This window comes from Poecile atricapillus, chromosome 10, assembly GCF_030490865.1.
Source record: "Poecile atricapillus isolate bPoeAtr1 chromosome 10, bPoeAtr1.hap1, whole genome shotgun sequence".
Taxonomy (NCBI): Eukaryota; Metazoa; Chordata; class Aves; order Passeriformes; family Paridae; genus Poecile; species Poecile atricapillus.
In genome coordinates, this window is record NC_081258.1 from 7,168,562 (window position 1) to 7,186,331 (window position 17,770).

The following is a 17,770-nucleotide window of genomic DNA, read 5'->3' on the forward strand; positions in this document are numbered from 1 at the left end:
CTGGCTCTGGCCCTGTATGGCTACCTGAGCCCCACGGTAACAGCCACACCTGGCTCTGGCCCTGTATGGCTACCTGAGCCCCACGGCAACAGCCAGGCCTGGCTCTGGCCCTGTATGGCTACCTGAGCCCCACGGCAACAGCCAGGCCTGGCTCTGGCCCTGTATGGCTACCTGAGCCTCATGGCAACAGCCAGGCCTGGCTCTGGCCCTGTATGGCTACCTGAGCCTCATGGCAACAGCCAGGCCTGGCTCTGGCCCTGTATGGCTACCTGAGCCCCACGGCAACAGCCAGGCCTGGCTCTGGCCCTGTATGGCTACCTGAGCCCCACAACAACAGCCAGGCCTGGCTCTGGCCCTGTGTGGCTACCTGAGCCCCACAACAACAGCCAGGCCTGGCTCTGGCCCTGTATGGCTACCTGAGCCCCATGGCAACAGCCAGGCCTGGCTCTGGCCTTGTGTGGCTACCTGAGCCCCATGGCAACAGCCAGGCCTGGCTCTGGCCTTGTGCGGCTACCTGAGCCCCATGGCAACAGCCAGGCCTGGCTCTGGCCTTGTGTGGCTACCTGAGCCTCACGGTAACAGCCACGCCTGGCTCTGGCCCTGTCTGGATTACCTGTGCACATCCCCATGGGGAGGGAGCCCCACAGATGCTTGCTAGGCCCTCAGCTGCCCATTTTTAGTATGAGAAAGATAAAGCAAGGAGCGTGGAGCATTAGATGATATAAATTTTACTTTTTGTAACAGGACCCAGCAAACCAAGGAAAGTTTGCAGCACTAGCAAATGGCAAATAATCCATTAGCTATGGATATTTCAGCACGTCTCTACTTTTATTATAAGTTAGCCTCTCTAAACCATTGACTTAACAGAGAATCATTATAAATCCCCATTTTGAATTTTTTTATTAGCAGTATTTATCACCTTCTCAAAATCAATCCTATATTTTTAAATTAAAACAAATGACTACTTGTACTGCAATCAATATGAGTACATTTCCCTTTTTTAAAAGGAGAAAAAATGGAATACAAAGAAATGTCCTTCTTTGGCTGCATCAATCCAATTTCAATATAATTCAATATTTAATAAATATAATCCTCCATGTCTGTGCAGGGAAACATCATAAAAAATGCAAAAGGTTTCTTGGTGTCCAATAACTTGTATGAAACAAAGTGTTTCCTTATTCCTTCCATAAATACTGCAGTCATATGCTACTGTGTTTTGTTCTTCTTGCCTATTAGAAAAAGTTTGCTCTGATTATGTATAAGAAAGGTGGTTTACATATTTCATGATTAAAAATCCAAAATGCCACCTACCATCTCCAGAAAAATATCATCTTTATCTCTTTGTACTTCTTTGACTTGTCGTTTTTGAAAGGGCAGAAAAGAAAAACCTTATATAATACCTAATTTGTACATCTGTGGTTTCCCTCTGACTTGCATAGGCACCATATGTTTTTAATTATCATAATAGCCTTAAAGAACCTGTTCAGTGGGAAACACATATGATCCTTTTATTAGTGGTTTGCAATTTAAACAGTTTTAACAGAAAAGGTCTGGCTATAAGGGACTGAGAAGCACAAAGGTCTAAAAACCCTGTTATTGACCTCTGAAAGCATGAGTTCAGGTCCCACCCACCGAGGTGCGACCTGGCCCTCCCGACTCTGACAGAGGTAATCAGTCGCATGTGAAGCGGCTCTTCTGGACCTTAAAAGACGTAATCTCCAATCTCAAGTGACTTGATGTTCCAGTCAACAACTGGCACAGTGAAACCACCTATAAACACCATCGTGCACCCACTCTGTGCCTTCTCCTGCCTCACAAACGCTTGCACAGCGACGGTGGTGTAGGAGAAGCCCTGCAAGCTCCAAAAGCCCAGAAATTCAGCAATTTTCATTGGTCATTGCCCTTTCAAATTCCCAGTTTTGTCCCTTATGCAAACGCAATACTGGTGAGCACGCCAATACCCCAGTCATTCGGAGGTAGGAATTAAATTTAACAAGTTCAATTCACTCCTGTTTCTGGATATCTAAACACATAATCAGTCTGATAATGTTATTAATTATCATTCAAGTGACAACCTTTGACACTGGCATGCTCCCACAACCTCCCTGCTCCAACAACTCAAACAGAAAATCGTTGGCATGAAAACCCACAGTCTTATGAACAGAAATTGCAAATAAGCAGGCACTGAACATACAACGGGGAGTGAGCAAAATCCCCCTTTTCAGAGAGAAAGCAGAGGCTCACACAATAGCTCAGTCACTTGACCCAAAATGAAATTCTGCACAGCTTCATCCCAAAACAGATAATTTTCACCCCAAACAAAGGTCTGTGGGGGGAAGAGGGTGGGGAAGGAAGCCTAGCTAAAATTACACTGAGGCTGGAAGTCGTTATGGCTCCATCTCGGGAGATGGATGGGGTCCTCATTAGAACGAAGCTTTATTTAGATGGACAGACAGAATCCTTATTAGAACATTAGGCTGAAAAGTTTAAATGTCAGGAAATACAAAATTAGGATTCTGCAAATAAATGCTGACTTAGAAAAAAATAACTTAGAGCTCCCTGTACAGATCCCACTGGAGACACAGGAAAAATGCAATCACTCAGGAATTGTAATCTCCCATGCCAATCTAACCCTTCAAGGGTATTCCTGGAGAACTGTTTCACAAAAGTCAGAGGAGATCCCTTTTCTTGGTTAAAGTGGTTTCCAGTCATGATCTGATGCTATCAGATCCATCCATGGCTGCACACTGAACCTAGAGGGAAGGGAGGACCCAGGAGCTGCCATCTCCCAACACCTATTTCAGGAAAAGCCCATCCAAAGGGGAACACGCTGATGTTGGAAACTATTTCCAGATGCACAGACCCCAAAAACTGTGAATCAGCCATTCTTTTCCCTTCTTCCCCATTCCCAGGCCCTCTGCTTTCTCCAGGGAAACTCAGGTATTTTGCAGTGATGGAAAGACAGCATAGTTATCTTGCATACAAAAGAGATGGTCATAGTTTTCCATTTTACCTGCAAGCTAATGGATCTTGGGATACCAGACGCGGATGCTCAAAATCCCCTCTGGAGCCCTTCTGGTGATTTGTCGTCTCTTGGTTGCCTTTGGTGCACACGGATCTCTGCCGAGGTAATATGTGAGCTATTGCACACTAAAAGCAGATATTTGAGAGAGGAAGCTCAGGCACACACAGTCACACACACACACACATGCACAAACACACACACACACACACACACACACACACACACACACACACACGCACAAACACACATACACACACACACACACACACCCAGGCACCCTCCACCCCCTCATCCTGCACCTGGCTCCAATGCACAGGGACCTGAGGAGGATCTTCTCATCCCCCAGGCTTCTGTGGGCCAGGCAGCAAAGGCACAGCAGGGTTTGCTCCTGAGAGCAGAGCTCTGCATGGCATGGTCCTTGTGCCTCCTCCCAGGGTCATGGGAAAGGGCTGTGGGTGCTGCTGTCCCCCACACTTTGCTGGGACAGACCCAGACAGCTGGGGAGATGGACATGCTGACTGAGCTGCCATCTCTGTGGACCTCACCTGAGCTCCCTATTCCTCTTGTATGCAGCAATTCATGGCAGAGGGTCACCCACCTGCACATCGTAGGCCTGTCCCCTTTGCCAGACTCTACACCTCCACACTGAACTTTCTACTTGGGCCAGAAGGGGATGCTAATAGAAATAGATTTTCTGCTGGAAAATGTAAAAGAAAAATTAAATCTTGCACTTGATAATCTAAATAAGTAAAGATTTCTCTCTTTAGGAGTTTGGGCTTTTGTTTCCAATATAAATCCAGCAAAAATGTAGCTTTCCTTTCCCACAGCCTCACCCACAGATCATCAGGGTGAAGTTTTCTGGTGAAACAGAAGTGCTCAGTGTTTAGCTTGCAGCATGGGGAGGACAGCAGGGAACACCATGGCTGCAGAGGCACAGCCAGGGGATGATCACTGACCAGGCCAGCCTGACTTCCACTCAGTCAGGTTTGTGTACCTCTCATGCCACCCTCTAAGTAAGTGACTCTGCCAGCCCCCTGCAAAGGAGGGAGCATGGACATATCCCACCAGGATGTATTTCCTTGCCTTTGGAAACATACACAGGATCCATCATCCCTCCATCCATCTGTTGAATTGATGTCTGCCACACCAAGTACAGTCAGCCCAGGGACCCGTCATGCTGCAAGTCTCAAGCAAAGTGCTTCCACTTTGTCCTCCTCTTCTCCCACACATGTATGAACACAGCTCTACCTTAAGAGCAATCCCAGCTCTGGGCCTGAGAAAACTCTTTCTTTTTTCTCTTTAAGGATCCTCCTTTCACAGTAAGGATCCTCCAAATTTCCAAAAAGTGGATAACAACAATACCACTGTGATCCCATCTGCACACAGCAATGGCACTGTAATGCATAGAGCATAAACCACCAAATTCCCACAGACAGCATCTGTCTTACTACAAACAATGGACCATTATCTTGTAAATAATTCTGATTAAGCTGCAGCATTTTCCCCAAACAAACAGTAGGGGAGCAGAGGGTGAGGATTTTTCTAGTGGGAGTGCCGGTTTTCTCCTTCCCCAGCACTGACACTCAGTTTTTTATTCAACTGATTGGCTCCCTCCCCTCCCTGCTCTGTCCCCCTTGGCTTGGTTTTCATCTTCTGACCTTATCCTGCTGTCAATCATTGTGGCAACTAAAGAGGGAGCCGTCATGTTAATGGGATTCCCACCTCTATCCTTTGGGAAAGCTTTTCTGGTTTGTTTTCTTCTTTTTCACCCCAATGTACAGTTATATAACAATTAGTGAGTACACCCACAAGCCGTCCCGTTATTAAAGTGTTCTCCCGTTTGGGGATGGAAAACTCAGTTGCACCACTGGGTGCTCATTGGTGCTGGCCAGAGTTTGGGGAGGTCTGGTTGTGCCAGTGATGTGTCTCAGTGAGTTTGGCATCTGGATGAACATGGCATGGCAGTAAAATTTGCTGAGAAAAAAGCTGTCACCCTCTTCAAACTCCCAGCAGGGAGAGCAGAGCCCTCGGCTGCCAGCAGTGGGGAGTGGGGCAGGGTCTCACCAGCCCCCAGGAACAGCACACTGCTCTCCCCTGCACTCCAAGTGGCAGGCTGAGCCAGCAACAGGTTAACAAGCATAATCTGGAAGGATTCGGAAGAAAAACCAACCAGGCACACAGACGGGAACAGGATTAGGTGTGCAAAGGGAAAATTGAAACTAGACACAATCAGGGCTGAGGTGGCCTTTTTCTAAGGTTCTCAAATTGATCTATGTGGCAGCTGTGAATTGAGGAGAGCCCCAAAGAAATTCTGAATTTCATCTTTAACTTGTTCATCTCAATGCACAAACCTTTTCTTATATGTCTCTCTTAATAAATGTCCCATTTCTATATGGCTGAAGTGTTGGTTTTACTTCCCTGCAGCTTCTTAATTTGCCTTGTTATTCATGTGAGAATTTTGGGGTCAAACACAGTTCCTGGCTTGAATTAAAATAAAAATAAAAATAAAGGAACAAGGACTAACACAGGATGGGAGCACTGAATAACAGGCAAGAAAAATTTTAACTTCCAGGTCGCGAACTGAAATCACTGGCATTCAATAAAAAAACCACACAAAAACAATTCAGCCACCAGACTGGGATCTTCTGAGCACCATGGGGAGCAGCCACGCTGGCCCTGAACAGGAGGGACAAGCTGTGGCAGACAGTGTGGCAGGACCTCCGACCTGACAAGGATCTGCTCACACGGGCACAGCAGTGGGCTGGGGAGGGAGCAGCCCAGCTGCTGAGCCACTGCCTGCCGCGGCACACGGGGCTGGGGATGGTGTGATGTGCCCAAAACCTGGCAGCTCAGCCCAGCTGCCACCCCAAAGATGCCTGAGGTGAAAAATCATGGATTTGGTGAAAAGATATTATGGTCAAAGCATGCCCCAGCTGCTGCAGAGAGCCCTGAGCAGCACTGCTGGGCACGGGCAGGGGTAAGAGAGGTTTTGGTGATGGGTTCTCTGGCTGTTGGGGAAGTCAGTCTCACCCACACCACTGGGGCACCATGGCCATGTACACACCCAACCCCTATTTGCAATGTGTGGTTATTTTCAGCAGTAAATTTTCATAGCTTACTGTAGTTATGTCAGAGAAGGAAGCATTTGTACGCTGAGGACTTATATAACGTTCTTCATCTTCAAAGTGCTTTACAAACATTAATTAATTCATTTATCCTCACAGCACTCCTACCAGGGAGATAAGTACTATTATTTTCCATTTCATAATGTAGAATCCAAAGCGGAAAACTTATTTCTTTCCATGGTCAGTGAATGAATCATAGGTAGACCTGCAGGAGAAATGAGGATTGCCAGCTTCTGAATTGGATCCCCCCCTCCCCAAATCTTTTTTAAAAGACTCATGTTCTGACAGAGTCATGCCACATATCGGGATATGCCTTGGGTTTTTCCTTCAGTAAGAGATAATTAAGGAACAATTCCCTCTCTGATCCCCAGCATGGCATGCTATTTTCTACCCCACTGTTGCTCTGCAGCTGAACAATGGCTGTTCTATGCAGGGAACGGCGCTACAGACGCCCCGGATCAGAGGAGATCGGCTTAAAGGAACTGGCTGGCCTTGGTCTCGCTCCACGGACAATGGGGCAGGCAAGGCAGCCTGGGTACAAATGCCTGACGTGGGGGTGGCTTCAGGGACACCTGTTTGTAAATGGCACTGCTCTGGGCAGGAGGCTCTCCTAGCTGGAATCACTCACTTCCAGTATACCTATCTAGAAATTTCATGTAGTAGGAAAATTGCTGCGGTTTCCAGTATTTGATCTCAATCCCAAGCGTAATCCTTTCACATTCGCATGAGAGGGGTGCAGAGTGCTCCTGGTTCACCTCCGTGGTGCTGCTGTAAATAAACCTCTTTCCTGTCTGCTCCTCGCCAGCAAATGTGCGGCTGCCTCAAATGGCAATAACAGTTACTGTGAGCTTGAGAGGCTTGATTTCAAGACAGCTGAAAAACCAAAATTGTGACCAGGTCAAAAAACTAAGGAATTGTTCAGATCCAAGAACTTAAAGCAAAATCAGGGATGACAAACTGGGAAAAAAAGCCCCTGAATTTTTTAATTTCTGAGAAAGACAAGTTTCACCTGTTACAATTCTTGTTAGTGAAGGGAGACCTTGCCCACTCTGGTTTTTTTCCCACTTTATGTTTTTACTATAATCAGACTGCATAAACCCCCAAACTTTCCAGTTAATTTTCAAGCTCAAAAAAGATACACTCATTAACAAAGTATGCCATGGCAGAGTGCATAAGATATGACCACGTCCTACTAGGGAAAGGCCCGTACCTAGATGTTGCTTCAGAACAATCAGAACAATTGTTTGGTGATAAATGTTTTTTGCATATGACTCATCAACCCTTGAAAACAGGATTCCTTATATAATACAAGTGCTGACACAGCCTTCACTTGAGTGGTGTGACTGCAGCTGTATAATTACAACTTTAGATTTGATGTTATGGACCTTAGGTTATGCCACTCAGACAAATGCTCCATTGTATTACAGAGATATTTTTTCCTTAGTCATATTGCCCACAGGACAATAAGGACTATATTCACAGCTCACTGCATAGAAGTTTAGGCATGGAACAGCCAATGGTACTACACAAAATGAGATTATACCCGATGGGGGTTAAATGGATTCATAATTGCCACTTTTTCTTTTCTTTTTTTTTTTTTTTATGCTCCTAGTTGATACTTTTTTGGAAGTGCTCTCCAAATAAAAGGAAGAACAATCTCACACTGAGTCTGGATAAATGTTACAGTTGTCTCACAAATGCTGTATTATTTCTAGCCCTTCCAAAATAATATAATTGTCCTACTGCTGAACCACAGATTTTTCTCAGTATGACACAGAACACTAAAATGTCAGGTCCTGACTCATGGTGTTTTGGTGGAATAAATAAAAAGTACCAATATGCTATTCAGAAGGGAGGGCATTAATGAAGACGTGACACCGGGAGCCCCAGCCATGTTTTCCTTTAGCTCTCACTGCATGCTCAGCGGTGCTCTGGACAATGGGCCACCTGGCAGGGACCCCATCCTGGAAACACTTACCATGGACCTGGGTGGTGCTACTGCCACTGGCAAGGCTGGCTGCTTGTTCTCCTACACTTGCTTTACCTCAGGAGAATCCTGAATATTCTCAGGATGCTCATCACACATCCTTCCCATGGGACACCAAAGTGAGCATTCAGGGCTATTTGCAGGATTGGAGCTGTGACTTCAGTAAGGCTGGGCAAGATTACCCAAGAAAGATCACACTTTCTGTGTGCTACTCATATTTCTCCACTGGGACAGGCCTTGCACACCCATTACTCACTAAGTCTGCATTTCCAGCTGCAGCACCAGAGCCCTGTATTTGGCTCACCCTGGCCGAGCACCCTGGCACTAATGTTTACACGCTTCGTCCACCCACACTGCTCATTTTCAACCCAGTGGCATCCACAAAAGTTTCTACTGGATTTTAATAGTGACAAAGAAACAGGTCCCACATTCCCACGGTATTTTCTGTGACAGAGGAAAGAATTCTAATGCCCCCCCACCCCCGATATTGCTGCCTGACCATACATGGCACCGTTCTAATGCCTTAAAAGATGGGAGTTTTAATAAATATCATTTACAAGGCCAACAAACTGTTTTGCAGTTTGCCTCTCAAAGCATCAAACAGCTTTGGATTGCATGAGTGGTCTTTGGTCTACCAAAAGATACAAAGGTTTCTCAGAGTTTTCTTGAATTAATCAACAAAATGACTCAAAACTGCACTAATGGTTAACAGCTTTTTTTTTTATTAGCAACACTGAGATAAGTTATTGAAGCATTTTAGTATTGTTTTACATTCCATTCAGAAGTGACCTAACTTGTAACTCCATATACATTTAAAGATATAGTTTGACACTTATTCAGAAAGCAACAATTATTAAAACTTACATACCTTCATTACCAGGAAACCTTAATATATTTTCTAATTACTTCCAACAATACTCTATTCCAAAGCACATGATAACCCACTAGAAGTTTACACATTTCACTTCAATCACAGGTTTTAAATTGTGGATGTCAGAGTGTTGTTCATTGAATTTTACTGTCTTTCTTGGTTAATATTGGAAAACCTGGCACAATATATTAAGCTAGAAATATTGCTTAAAGAATATGAAAAAAGGTAACTACAGTATTTTTTCCTGCTAAAGCATTACAAAATACAGGACCATTAAAAACTCAAATAGAAATGACAATAAATAACCTTAAAAATGTTAAGAGAATTTTCACTCATACTAAAGTCCATTCCCTAAGCTTGCCAAACACATAAATAACAGAACATATTCAGGACCTCTATTTTTGTACTAGTATGATGGTTTGTTATATATTGTGGATGTATTGTGTATACATATATTAATGCTTACACTTAAGGTATATATTTTTTTCTTTGCTGAAACAATTAATAAGCCTCAGGTAATTATTTATCCCTGGCACTACAGGCATCTAGATAGGTGGGAGCAAACCTCAGAAGTTCCAGATATGCAATACTGTGCATAACAAGATCATCTCTGCATAAAGATATCCTAAGCTCCTTAGATTACAAAGATGAATTTGGTTATTTATTCCTGAAAGCCTGTAACATAAAATTATAATTGCTGTCAAATTAATTGTTTAAAATCGGCCTCATAATAGGTATTAATCGTACACTTAGTTTTGACTTACAAGAATGTCTAAATTGCTCATGTTTATGAGTAGTTATAGGAAATACTATACCTCAGACACAAGAATGTATATTCCTGAACCAAAACACAAACCAGAGCATTGTCTCACTTTGGAAAGACCTGGAAACATCTCTATGCCTCTGCCTAATCCTAAATTATAATTTAAATTTGACCTGGATATGACAAAAACAATAAGAATATATTGTTTGGGAGATGAAACTTAGAGCAAAAATCATACAGCTCTAAGCTTACATCATTATTTTGTCTCTGCAAAGAAAAGAAAAGCCTTTCTGTGCTAGGGATTTGCCTTGGTGCGGCTGGCCACTGATGTCTGAAATCAAGGCACATACCAAGGCCTCCTTTTGCAAACACAATCCCCCTTTCAGATGTGGTGCTAGGAGGGACTGAATGCCTCCAGTCTCTCTGGGAATAGGAGGTACTCAGCACTTAGCTGTATCAGATATTTTAGGGGTTAATTTCCAGAAATGTAAATGGAATGGGAATGTCACACCACAGTATGAAGAATGGTAAGAACTAAAAGTTTTCAACAGTAAACAAAACGGTGATACCAAACCTTTATCACCTGACTGATTTCTGATACAACAAAATACAAACAAATTAAATTACATAAAAATAGCAATGAAATTTAAAGTCAAATAAACATAGGACCTGATTCTGCAATCCTTAGTCATGTAAGTAGTGCTACTCATCGAGAATGAGGGATGCAAGACTGGGCCCTTAGCTTCTGCTTAGGAAGTCAATGTTGATTCAGACAGTATCTCTTCTAGCCAAAAATATGCAGCAAAAGGAAAGTAACATAAACAAGGCTAAATGTCAACAGTGTTTGCAGACTTACAGACACCATCCATTTGTTTGTACTGAAATGACTAGCGAACCATTTGGCAAATACAACGCTATTCACAGACCGGCCCTTTTATCCAGCAACGCAAACTTCACTGGATCACTGGCATTCCCAGTTAATTAAAAAAAGGAAGCAAGCCATATGAGTTTGGTTTGATATTGCCATGCAAATGGCATTGTGACATCCAGAAGTGTGTCTGAAACCCAGGCGGGGGCCGAGGTGCTGATCTCCCGTTCAGAGGAACAGTTCGTACTCTAAAAGCTGGCCTTGGACCTCCTAACTGAAACTAAGAAACCTCTTCAAAAGCACGGTAATGGGGTAAAGTCTGCTGTAAAACTTCCATATCATTTCATTCTGCCTTGAAGGAAAAGAATATTCTGGTTACTCCTCCAACTGCAGATCAGGACAAAGTGTTCCTTAAGTGCGTTACATGATACTTTAAATGGGCAGTACTACAATTTGCAGCAGTAGGATGACCTTTCATTGCCTCGGAGTTGTCCTAGAGCTTGGATATATCAGGCCTTTTGCTTCTTAATATGGATTTTTTTTAATTTAAAAGATCTGCAATAAGGATTCAGGTGAAGCCATCACAAATAATTAAAAAATCTTTTTCCGTGTTTCGTGTGTTGGTGGTATTTCTGACTGGGTTAGCATTATGATCTTTTTGGTTTTGACACCTGTGGCAATAAGCAATTTACAATAACTAAATTCACTATTTAAACATTGGGGTAGAGCACTATAATTATGTGACAATAAAGCTGTAATAATCTGCCACAATTGATCTTCCCCTTGCCCAGCCCTCTTGTCTGCGCTGCAGTTCCACATTTGGAAGGTATTTCAGAAAGTTACAATGCTGAACATTTTAATAATTCTGTGCAATGCTGAAAGCTTTCTGCTGCAAAGGAAACTGAAAGTGCTCAGCCCTTTGCAGGATCAGAACTCCAAAACTGCTCCCATGCATCAGAGGGGCCCTGCCCTGTTTCCAAACAGTGAAAGAAGTGATAATGGGGTGGAGCCTGTGCAGGAGAAAACAGCACTAATTGCAGAGGAAAGCAAGCATGAATGGAAGCAAATTAGATTTAGAGACAACATGGAACTAATACTTTTGGAGATCATTAAGTGTGGATTCAATAGCACTAGCCCATTAAGCAGTCGGCTAATGCTCAGGACTATCTCTAGCCAGTAGTTCTGTAGCCCATCAGCTCTCCTTTGAAAGCCTAAATACTTCCCAAGTAGCAAATGCAAGTAGGGAAATTTTACCATCTTGGTCACAAAGCAGAGAGATTTAAAGGGGAGGAGAGAGTGAGAAGGGATAAGGTCTTGTCATAAAGGGTCTTGTGCACAAATCACAAGTATATTCAAGTATTGGAGCAGAAGGTAGAACATTATTGTGATGCAACTACATGTATATGGGAAGACAAGCAGAAAAAGAAAAGAGCATAAATGGAAAGGAAAACAGATTTTCCAAAACTTAAACACAAAAAAGATCTAGAACCTCCAAACTTAACTTGTCAAATCAGCAAGGGCTGTGAAAGCAGAGTACACAGATGCTCAGGACAGCTACCAAGCCATGCAGCCATCACCTTGGGCCTCCCCTCCCCGTTGGGCTACTTGCTGCCAAGCAGCAAGGAAAGGCCTGTCATCTCCTTAGGAACTGAGTGCCAGCAAAGATTAACAAGATCCACTCCTAGGCAGAATCACCTGAGACTCCAAAACCAAGTACAGTTCAGGAGTAACTCTAAAATTATCAATGCTCTTTTTTTTTTCCTTTCTGTTCATTCTGCTGTATAAGGAGAAATATTACAAAAATTCGTGATTTTTTTCTCAGTAGCATTTTGACATGAAAATTTCTTTATTATCCAGTAATTATGGTTCTTTCCTAATTGTGTCTTTCATCCCTGCAGCCTGAAGCATGATAGGAGCATAAATGAATTATGTGTACATCATCAATCTCTCTCATTCTCCATCTCAGGGAAACTGAGGATAGCTTCCACATGTGCAGTGACTTTCTGAAACAACAACGTGACTTGGTGGCATGCTCTAGAAACAAAACTTTTTTGTGCCAAGATTTTTGCTTAAAAACTGACCTACTATCTTAGGGTAAAATCTGCCATCTAAAAATTATCCACATGGATTGCTGAATACCCCAGCTTGTTTTTAGGCAGCCAGAAATTCAACTCAATTAACATGGCCAGCCAAAGATGCAATCTCAGCTTACTGAAGCTGAAATATTTTATTTCAATTTTATTTCCTCTGTATTCTGACTACAGAAAGAGAACTATGCCTTGCTGTCTGAGTGTGCAAGGACTTTTATCAAATGCATCAATGTTTTCTCTTGAGATGTCAACAACACACACATCACTGGCTGTAAAAAGAAACACAAATGCACGGAGTCTCCCCAAACACAAAAGGAACATGAGAATCATGCCCTGAAATCGGATGCTGGAGGTGTGTCTCAAGTTTTCTGATCTCCCAGGCAGTAGGAGAGACAAAGGGAACCACGACTTTGGTCATGGGCTTTGTGCAGGAGGAAAGGAAGGAAGGCTAATAAATGAACAGGGTGATCCTGATTGCTAGTCTGCTAGTGCAGAAACATCAGGTGGGATTCCCCACACTAACATGCACAGATGGAGTGTGATTTCACAGTATAAAATGTCACTGAGAAAATGAAAACTCCCCCAAAACCACTACTTTCAAGTAGGTGGTGTCCAAGCCAATCAAACAAACAAAAAAAGAGCTACTGACATGGGGCTTGTTCATACTCATCCACTTTTCTGAGACATATTGAGAAAAAAATGAAATAATGCATTTAAATAATCAACCTTTATACTTATGTTCTGCAAACACCAATAGAATGACAGAAAAGAATTTTAAAAAGCTATTTCTGTAGGGAGGAATCAGAAGGACTCCCACTGCATTTTCGATTTAAAAATGGCTTAAAAAGTAGAACAGAGAAGCTTCTGTTGTTTCTTTTTTTCCTTCGTACTTCAAGTCAAATCCATTATCACTGGGCAGAGCTCGTGAAAAGGATATGGTCTTTAAAATCATATAAACTTAAGCTATCATAAAATGTCTGTTGAATTGATTAGAAGATGAAACAAAAACTAATGGAAGTAACTGACCTCATTTCAATAATAATATTAGAAGGATTTTTTTCTGTTGTTGTTTTAAAAATCTTATGCCTGTGAAAAAGTATAAAGACATTTTGCACAGAGCAACTAATCTTAGTTTTCCAATTTTTTTTTAACTTTTGTTTAGACAGTAATTTCTCTGCTTTATTTTTTTTTTTCCTTTTTGCTAATTGATTGTACTCCATAAATGGAAAAAAAAAAAAATCCAAGTAGGATTTTACCTGCTGTAAATTAAATCAACCACTAACTCTTTTCAAGAATGTAAATGCTGATTTTGAAGAATCTGGAAATGTTTCCAACTACTTAAATTGGTTCTTAGTGCACTGAGACACAGAAGTTTACAAGTAAGGCCACATGGATACTTGGGCAGATATTGGTTAAATGACAGATATTGGCAGATAATGACAATATTTTGAAGTCACAATGCTCTAAGGATACAAGTAAGATAAACCTTGTGTGTAGATATCAGAGTTTTTTATCAGATCAGCTAATATACATGGAAAAGCAGAGAGGGGCCTGGAAAGGGGATCATGGCTTTGGGCATCTACACTCTGCCAGTAAAGTCAGACAAAGCTCCCACTAACTTTAGGTTAACCAGGGGAACCACTCTAACGTGCTTGCAGATTGAGGGTTTCATTTTAAATTGTCAGGCTTTAAAACTCTTGATAAATTTTTATTTTCTTTTTCTATTTTTTTTTAACTTGAACACATTTTATTATGCATGTTCAGCTCTGACAATGAGCTTTCTTATTAGTTTGAAGGTTAAGTGAAATGAACATTACTGAAGTTTTTGTGTCCTTTGCTGACTCTGCTTTTTAAAGTGATACTGTTTTTCAAAGGATTTACACTCTAAAATCTCTTTCAAAGAAACACTATGCTGACAAAATAGGAGCTAAATAATAATAAAAAAAAATCTTCAATCTCATTTGTTCCAAATAGATTTAACTTAAATTCTTGTAAATATGAGGTGTGTGATATGAGGAAGTAAAACTGCAGTTTTGTAAATCAGAGACTAGAAAGGGTAAAAGGTGGTTTTGTTTGTTTGGTGTGTTGTTATTTTAATTACCTGGAGGCATATTCTTAATCAGGCAAATCACAATTTACACAACTGCTAGTTAGAATAGTGAAAATGGTCAAGGGCAAGTACTGCTTGTGTGCCATTGAACCAAACCAGAAAATTATAATTAAAAAAAAAAAAAAAAAGGAGGGAAAGAAAATAAAAGAAAGAAAAAATAAAATTTATTCAACACAGGTAGACACATTCCATGCACTTGACCTTTGATTTCATTAATGTTGTGGTAACTGAACACACCCCAGTCCAAAGAAAGAGGGGGAAAAAAAAAAAGAAAAGAAAGAGAAAGCAAGGTTCGCTTGGCAAAGCATCCAGTGTTTTTCTTGGGTTTGTATATCAAAATACTGAAAAGTTTGCAAGTTACCATGTAAATTTTTTAAAACTTTTTCCTCCTTTGAGTATGCTAAAGCAGTAAGTATCCCCTTCCGATGCCACTAGCACAGATAGTCTATATTGCTGCTACTCTAGTTTAAAAAGCAAGTTCTTTCTAAAATCCTGTTTAAGTATGCATGCAGCACTGCTGATTTCAATGGAGTAGACCACATATAGGACAAGAATTTGGCCCACAGGGTTTAACATTTAAAAAAATGTATTACTAACAAACATGACTAAGTATATTTAAAGAGCAGCTTCATGATTCTGCACAAGTGTTTTCTGAAATGGTCTAAAAGAAGGTCTAAAACTTACCACACAAGTCAGGTCTCTTGATACATCCACTAGTTGCTGTGCTACTTGCAAGTCCATTAAAGGCTGCTAAGCCATCAGAGCTGTAAGCTCTTAGGACTGACAACATGTTCATCTGCTTCTCCAGGACCTGCGGACCCTGAACTTGTTCGGGTTTCATCACTTCTTGTGCAGTTTCATGTGAGGAGAGAAGATTCTGACTGTGCCACTGCTTTTCTGAAGCTTGTGGCAGTGGTGATACGAGCCCTTGTGTGGGTTGTGAGGTGACTGCACTTTGTATATTGTTGCCTCCTTCACTGCTTTCTTTATTTTGGGCAGACAGCTGCTTATTCATAATATCTGGTTCTGTGTCAATGTCCTCATCTTCAATGTTTTCTTCCTTGGAAGATTCCATATCCTCAGATGAAGCTATGTCAGAAAGGTCATCAATAGCACTTTTATTTACAGAGTCAGAGAGCAGAATATTTGGGTCATCTTCGGATTGTGTTTTTATTTCAGATTCATTACTGGTGCAAGAATTTTGTGTTCCCGTGCCAATAACACCAGGATAAACACCAAACTGCTTATAGAAGTCTGTTGTAAAATTACAAAAAGTGGATTCCATGTGGCTGGGCCAGGCAGCGCTCTTTTGCTCTCCCAGGGTCTCTTTGTTTTGTCCTTGGGTCATTTTCTCAGAAGCTGAGTCCAGCTGGCTCAGCATGTTTGAAACTCCTGCCTCCTTGCTGGACTGCACAGAGGAGGGGAGCAAGCTCACTTTGTTCACCGAGGCTGAAACTTCTCTAGGCTGCTCTTTGTTGTTGCTTAGGATGTTGTCTTTACGTTTAGCCTTGCCCAAGTGATTGGCTTGGAGATGCAGAGCCATTAACTCCATGGATGAAGTTGTAAAGGAACAAAATAAGCAGCCATGCCAAGCAATATTGTCTTGTACAGTGACAGAGGAACCTGGCAGAGAGGCTGCATCGGGCCTTACCGACAAGTCCAGGGGTTCGTATTGCGACTTTTCTGTTTTCCGCTGTGAGGACTTGCTATTTATCTTCTCCTCTCCGCCATCTGAGCCCAGAGCTTTTGCTGAAAGTGGATCTGAGAGAGATTTATCCTTCATCTCTTTTTCTTTCTTCAAAGAACTTAGGACAAAGCTGTCCATGAAAGCTTGCAAAGATCCTTGAAAGTTCACACCGTTCCCAACCATGTTCTGGTAAGCACGGCCAAGTTCAGAGAAGTGTGTTCCTTTGGAAGATATGTCTGAACCCTTCATGTTTTCTGAAGATCCTTCAGATGACATGCCAGCTGCTTGTCCTTGCTGATCTCCAGAGGACAGCATTCCTGACGTCCACTGCTGTGAGACCATGCCACTTCGGAAGTCGATACCAGGAAGCCCCTTGAAGGCTCCTCTCAGTATGTCTGGTCTAATAAACACAGAGCTTTTACTTGGCGTCTCATCCTTGTGTTCCTGACTTGCACTCTGCCCAGAGAGTGGTCCTGCTCCGTTCTGTCGCTCCCGATGGTGTCGCTCCAAGTGGTATTTGAGGGATGCAGACTGAGTGCCAGCATAGTCACAATGTGGACACTTGTAAGGCTTCTCACCTACAGGTGTGGACAAAGAGGAAAGTATAAAGAGAGTTAACTGTACTTTGGTCTATGGATGAGTGGAGAAATTAAAAAATCAGCATTAGCTGCTTAAAAAAAAGAATATCTTGGTACTAATAATTCATTTTTTGAAAGAAACACCTTTAATTGAAGACTAATTCATAAACTGAGTATTTCTAAAATGGATTTCCAGAATGTGGGGCTATTCAGGAATGACATGGTATCTACACACAATTAGCCATCCTTTTCTTAATCTAACATGTAGAAAACTGTTGTAGAATTAAAAGCTATGATTATGAAAATGAAGCATAACAATTTCAACCACAGTAATCATTAAAAGTACAAGTTTAAAAAAAATGGGAGACAGAGAATGTAACAAATGGATGGTTGCAATATTTTGTGTATACAATTGCTCTAAAATTTGTTTAAATTATACACATGGAAACCATTTTTAAACCTAAAAATTTTATGGCACTGTTACGCAAGACTGAAATGAATGATTTAAGTCTTGCTCTGCAGTAAATCATGGATATAATTAGCAAATGGCATACTGCACAAGTAATTTATCATTATTTGGAGGGCACCATTCCAGAAGGATTCAAAGATCTGCAGACCTACTGCATTGTTTCTAAATAAAGAACTATAAATACAGATTCTATAAAA

General features: G+C 41.8%; 1 protein-coding gene across 6 annotated transcripts in view; it reads right to left on the minus strand.

Moving 5' to 3' along the window:
• ZNF536 (zinc finger protein 536) overlaps positions 1 to 17,770 on the minus strand; it is a 340,166-nt gene that overhangs the window by 99,577 nt on the left and 222,819 nt on the right. For 4 of the 6 annotated variants that reach the window (XM_058846306.1, XM_058846307.1, XM_058846308.1 and 1 more), the window contains one exon: positions 15,524 to 17,104. In XM_058846306.1, the coding sequence (XP_058702289.1) occupies positions 15,524 to 17,104 (1,581 nt within the window). Of the gene's footprint in view, positions 1 to 8,847; positions 10,992 to 15,523; positions 17,105 to 17,770 lie in introns of those variants that run through there. The other 2 variants (XM_058846311.1, XM_058846310.1) reach the window with 2 other exon arrangements.